This window comes from Lactuca virosa, chromosome 4 (assembly GCF_052849685.1).
Source record: "Lactuca virosa cultivar CGN04683 chromosome 4, Lactuca_virosa_CGN04683_v6, whole genome shotgun sequence".
NCBI classification, from domain to species: domain Eukaryota; kingdom Viridiplantae; phylum Streptophyta; class Magnoliopsida; order Asterales; family Asteraceae; genus Lactuca; species Lactuca virosa.
Window position 1 is genome coordinate 175,626,704 of NC_136429.1, and position 6,373 is coordinate 175,633,076.

The 6,373-nt window shown below is 36.7% G+C and overlaps 1 protein-coding gene across 1 annotated transcript; it reads right to left on the reverse strand.

Moving 5' to 3' along the window:
- Nucleotides 1-3,041: 3,041 nt before the first annotated feature.
- LOC145105381 (uncharacterized) lies at nucleotides 3,042-3,493 on the reverse strand. Its single transcript, XM_079042500.1, has 2 exons — nucleotides 3,364-3,493; nucleotides 3,042-3,274 (listed from the first exon to the last, which is right to left on the reverse strand). The coding sequence occupies exons 1-2, from the start codon at nucleotides 3,491-3,493 to the stop codon at nucleotides 3,042-3,044; spliced, it is 363 nt and encodes a 120-aa protein (XP_078898626.1).
- Nucleotides 3,494-6,373: the final 2,880 nt, after the last annotated feature.

Sequence of the window (6,373 nt, forward strand, 5' to 3'; positions counted from 1 at the left end):
TATGGTCCGGAATATCGTACCCGATTTTCGGATTCCGGAACATACATACTAAAATCCTAATAATTCTGTTGATTTTAGCACGATAGAACATATGCAACGATTGTTAGTACAACCTGCTGACTTGAACTTCGGCGTGAAATCATGGCGCGCTTACAAAATCAACCAGTAGGGGTGAGAGTGGGTCCAAACCCGGACCAGTAGACCCGGACCCGAAAAACCCGGGTACCGGTTAACGAGATTTTGTAGGACCGAAAATCGGACCGGTATATAGGAACCGGTTCCGGTTCGGTTCCGGGTAAAGTTGGTCTAGAACCGGAAAACCTGGAAACATCAAAGTGGGTCGGATGGAACCGGGTAAAGTAGGTTTAGAACCGGAAAACCCGAGAAAACCAGAATTTTTTGGTAATTACTTAGTGGTTGAACTTTGAAAATTTTCAACTTTGATATCCCAACTTCGGGGGATTGTAAGTCATTGAATATTAAACCAAAAATTACAAAATTATAGTCTAAAATCATGTACAAACTCTAAACTACACGTTGCAAAAAATCTCATGATAATTCGACTTCAATCGAATTAAATACGCATGTTTTAAAATTTCACTGAATACAAAAATAAAGCTGAAAAAAAAATCGTAACTTTGATATCCCGACTTTGGGAGAGTATAAATCAATGAATATGAAACCCAAAAATGTCAAAATTATAGTCTAAAATCATGTATAAAATCTGCACTACACTTTGGAAAAAACCGTATGCTATTTCGACTTCAAACGAATTAGATATGCATGTTTTAATATTATCACAGAATACAAAGAAAGCTGAAAAACATAAAATTTCCAACTTTGATATCCCGACTTTGAGAGACTACAAGTAAATGAATATAAACCCAAAAATTACAAAATTATAGTCTAAAATGATGTACAAACTGTAAACTAAACTCTGGAAAAAACCTCATGTCAATCCGACTTCAAACGAATGAGATATGCATGTTTTAAAACATTCACAAAATACAAAAAAGCTGAAAAACATAAAACTTCCAGCTTTGATATCCCGACTTTGAGAGACTGTAAGTCAATGAATATGAACCCAAAAATGTCAAAATTATATTCTAAAACCATGTACAAACTATAAACTAAACTCTGTAAAAAAACCTCATGCCAATCCGACTTCAAACAAATGGGATATGTATGTTTTAAACTTTTCATTAAAATCGGTTCCGACCCCTAAAACAGGTTCCGGTTCCTAACACGGTTCCGGTTCTTAAGCCCGGTTTACCCGGACCCGAAGGACCCGAAACCCGGATTACCCTGAACCCGGATAGAGACATTCTTTAAACCCGGGACTCGGACCGGTTTTACATATTCCGGTTCTAACGGTTCCGGTTCCGGTCCGGGTTTCCGGTTCTAAATCCTAACCCTACCGACCAGTGTGTGCGGCGATGTTTTGGCAATCATGTATTGGTGATTACGTGCACATGCCGACGGGTGTTGAATGTCACCCTTTCCTATGTGACTATCTTATGTGCAAGGAAGCTACTACTTTTGATCCAGTTGACCTAGAAGAGCTTCTATTTCCGGTTGGCGACTATCAGGTTTGCTTTGACAGGAAAGCATTCAGCTTGGTCACCGGCCTACGGTTCGGGGATTATTTTCATCCCAGTTCTAATTTTTCAGCATTCTGAGAACATGTGTTTCCATTTGTTCCACTTTCACGTTCGGTGAGTATGGATGACCTTACGAATGTGTTCAATAACTCACTTCATCAATTAAGCAATGAAGACGTGGTGAGAGTCTCCTTGCTGTATATGTTAGAGCAAGGATTTTTAGGGAAATACCCGCGACAACCAGTTACTAATGAACGTATGACACTCGTCTCTAATTTAAAGGAGTTTAACAGGTATAACAGTTTCTTACCCACATTATATCAAAATGATGCATATACTTATTAAGTGTAATTTTTTGACATATGTACCAATGGGGCAGATTGATATTGGGATTTCACTTACAAACAGGTGCGTACTGTGTTTGATAAGATTGAGGACCATTTGAACCCAAATTCGGCAAGAATTGGAAGTAGACATACATATACTCTGTAGGGATTTGTCTATGCAATTAAGGTATGTACACTATGTTTAATAAGAGCTTTTAAACAACAATTATTGTAACTTTGTTAACTTGGTAAGTTGTTTGTCATCTTAATTTTGTAGATTTGGATCTTCGAGACATTTCCCAACAATAGTATTGTTGGTTCCCCTATACCAGGTGTTCTCCCTCGGGCAATTTCATACCCTAGGATGAGGCGTTTGCATGCACCTAATTGTGAATGTATTCTCGATGTTATTAATGTATGTTGTTTAGTCCACCTAATAATTTATAAGTTGATATGAGATAAATAAGTTACGATTAACCTTTATATATTGTTTTTTTATACAGCGTCCCCCCAACGAGTTGTGGAAGCCTACTACACATGAGCGTGCTGCTAGGTGGTGGATTGAGAGTGTCCAGTAGATATATGTTGCATATTACGCTAATGTTTGAGTTATGGTTTTCTTTGTTAATGTTTTAAAACAATTGTCTTTTTCAAGATGTATCAAAAACAAGTTTCTCCTTAAAACAATATTATGATATCGTCCATACATCACTACGGTTTTTTTTATATCAACAGTATCATATTGTTGGCTACCATTTTTACTAGAATGTCTACTCTTAGACTGAACATTTTTTTTGCCACTTGACTTGGTCCTACTTGAAGATTCACTTTTTGTTGGCTCTGTGGGAAACGAAGTGTCACAGTTTTTGCTTGTGTGACCGATCCTTTGGCAACGACTACATTTTTTCTGAATCGGACCTTCACCTTGGGATGGGATACGGTTATGGTTTTTAGGTCGTCCAACTTGTCGTTTGTCCATCAATGGTGTAAAAACAACCATGACTTCATCCCGTTCTTTGTATTCAGCTGGAACTTGCACAAGAAACACAACCTCTTCATATTTTGAACGATATGTTTCCATTGTAAAGTACGATGACACCCATGAACTGCAGTGTTAATATCTTAGTTCCTTGAATATCATCATAGCATGAGTACAGGGTATACCCGAAAATTTCCATTTCCCACACGTGCAGTGAAGACTTTCCAAGTTTACTATACCATTTTTCGTTTGGTCCATCACCTCATATCTGCTTTGATCAATCTGGTATACCCGAAAACCAGATGATTTGTTGATCCTCCTATCGATGACCTTCTCATCATACTCAATGACATCTTTTTTGCTTTCAGCTATAACAAACATTTACGCATATGTTGTCATGGACAGTAAATTACACTACAATTATGATTGAACTATTACAGTATAGGTAAACACTTACCTCCAATATTACGTCGCTCGCACCAAAATTTTTGCATAGTTGCTCGAAAGAAATCGATCAACATTGTTATCGGTAGTTTCCTTGCGTCTCTTGATAATGCATTGACAGACTCAAAAGTGTTTGATGTCATAATATTATAACAAACCATGGGGAAACACGACCTTGCCCATCTCTAGTTACCGATTATGTCTAGCCATCTCTGGAATCATTGTTTAGTGAACGAAGCTGCCTACTAAAGCTTTCCTTGAAATCAGACTCTCGATATTCTTTGCAGCCTTCCAACACAAAATCTTTGTTCTCTCTTGCTTGCCAATCTTTATTATCATATTCATCAACAAATGGCGATAAAAGAGTCCATGATATGCATCCGGTAAAATGGCTTGGATGGAACATTCAATTGAATTTGCTCTATCTGATATAATAGCCAAAGATGGCATGTCCCCAATACATTCTTTGAGTCTTGATAAAAATCAAATCCATGACTCTCCACTTTCAGTTTTCCCAACACCAAATGCAATAGGAAGGATTTGGTTATTACCGTCCATGCCTACTGCTAGCAACATGGTGCCCAAGTATCTCCCTTTAAGTTGTGCGTCATTAATGATAATAATAGGACACAAACATCTTTGGAACGCTCGAACCTAAAAAGTAATTAAAATTTTAATTAAAGCAAACGCATGTGTATGTACATTAAATATAAAGACGTAGGTATATAAAATATATTACCACGCAACCTATAGCCATGAAAAAGTATTCAAATTTGTTGTCATGACTCGTCTTTATATGTGTAACCTTCCCTGTATTCTTCTTCTCCAAGTTGTAATAGTATATAGGTAGTCTAAGAAAGCTTTCTTCAGGGGCCCCTCCAAATAGACTTAGAGCATACATTTTAGCATTCCATGCTTGCCAGTATGAAACATGTACACAAAGACAGACATTTAAAGATCGTTGTATATGTTTCCCCTGCAATATATTACAAGTACTATCAACTGATATACCCTTCAAGAAGTGACCAAATACCTTTTTGTTGGCTTGTTGGGGATGGGGACGTAGTTGTGTGTTTGAGCAAGTGTGTTTCTCTGATAGTTTAACCACTTGAAATGAATAAGTAGTAATATGTTTTGTTGCTCATTCTGTCAGTCATAATTATCCATATAGAAAACAGCTTCAAACCTGTCCTTTGTAGATTTTTTTCACTATATATTGGAAACCTTCACTAACACTTTTCTTTCCTTAATTAAGCTTAAGTTCTTCTTTGTTTTTGAAGAGTTTGAATAACTTAACATGAGAATTATAGTTGTCTGTTTAAGTTCCCCTTTATGATTTTTTGAGCTAATTCGGGCAGTGGTAAAGGATCATGCATACTCCAATGGGTGGGTTGTGTTTCTTCAGAATCAGAAAAATAATAAGGGAACTTTTCCTGTTGTGCCTTTCGGGGTTGTCGTAAGGGATCAGTTGCCTCTTCTCTATCTTCATGATCATCCCCATCAAATTCAGTGTAACTCTGAAAATGTTCCACTGGCTCTCCATGTGGAACTATGTTACCATCATCAACCAACATTATTAGTTTTGCCTCAACATTCATAGATTCATCAACATCAACAGTAAGGTCATCCTGAACAACAGCCTTACCTTTAGACTTATAATCACCCCCATGAATAGGATCCTTGTAAGAAGGAACATGGTTGGTTGTCTTAGGTAATAAATTACAAATTTTGTTACTTCCAACACCAGAAGAACAATTTCCAGAACGATTTTCCCCGGGAAATCGATTAGTAGCACTATCCATAACATTATTAACAACAAACAATTAAACTGTGTTGGGAGGCATAATAGTAACAAAACTAAGAAAATATCTAACATCACTGTCGTCAAGAATATGCATAACTATATTTTATCCAGGACATTGAAAAGATAGTTGAATTTGATTTGTGTGAAAATTGGACTTGGAAGCAACCAACGTAACTAACCCAACGAAGTTGATATCACTGGTTATTTCTACACCAAAGCATGTCTAATTCAGATCATGATACTGTATACATTCGTCGATACGCTGCCATTGCCCTCCACTAGATACTGGAACTTAGAAAAAACCCGTATACATACTCATTACGGAACGATTTTTGAAAGTATCGAACACACAAATATATTAAAAACACAAATGTATTGCATACTTGGAAGAAAAACATAGAAAAACCCTAATTCTATCTCTACGGAATGTACGGTCGTTCCAACTGACATCCGAAATACACTTTTCCATTTCGGAAGGTACGGAGTGTCAGATTCCGGACCTCATCCCCACCAACCGGCAACCCCTCCGGAACAATATCATTAATACTCTAGAATATCGTGTTCTGGAGCACACCTTCGGAACAAAACATCGTGCTCTCGAATATGGTATTCCGGATCAAGTGATCATTTTTCCAAAAAAAAAATTGTTGGTTATTTTTGTTAAAATGCTTGTTTATAATGGTTAGATTACTCAATTTCCCTAAGTTAACAAAAAAAATCATATTTGTAAGTTATTACTATAATGTCTTTGAGATGTGATAACATTTTTGTTTTAACATGTAAAATTATGTTATAAATAACTATTTTTAACACAAAAAAATAGCTTCTTTAAGCCCAAAAAAACAACTTATTTTATCCAAATAAAAAAAATATCCCAAAATCAATCGGGACGGGGAAAGGAGGCGGGGGCGGGGTGGGGGATGGGGAGGCTGGAAATTTCAGGGACTGGGGGGGGGGCAGGGGAATGAGGAAATTTCAGGTGTAGGGGCGGGGAATGCAATTCCCTTCCCGTTTGCCCCCGTTGACATCCCTATATAATATAACAATCGGTTATAGTTTTAGAGCATTTCCTGCTTCAATACTTTTCAAATGATTGATGTTTTTTGTGCCTTTGTGATATTGAATTTTTATAATACATTTTCATTAAATGTTCTATTATGCTTAACATGATTTAATCAACAAATTAAGGGGTGCTTTGAACCCAATTATATTTAACTTA

Bases quoted from the DNA above. Each gene is read 5' to 3' on its own strand.
- LOC145105381 (XM_079042500.1), bottom strand. From the start codon at position 3,493: ATGACATCAAACACTTTTGAGTCTGTCAATGCATTATCAAGAGACGCA. The intron at 3,275-3,363 runs GTAAGTGTTTAC...TGTTTGTTATAG, and splicing joins CGAGCGACGTAATATTGGAG to CTGAAAGCAAAAAAGATGTC.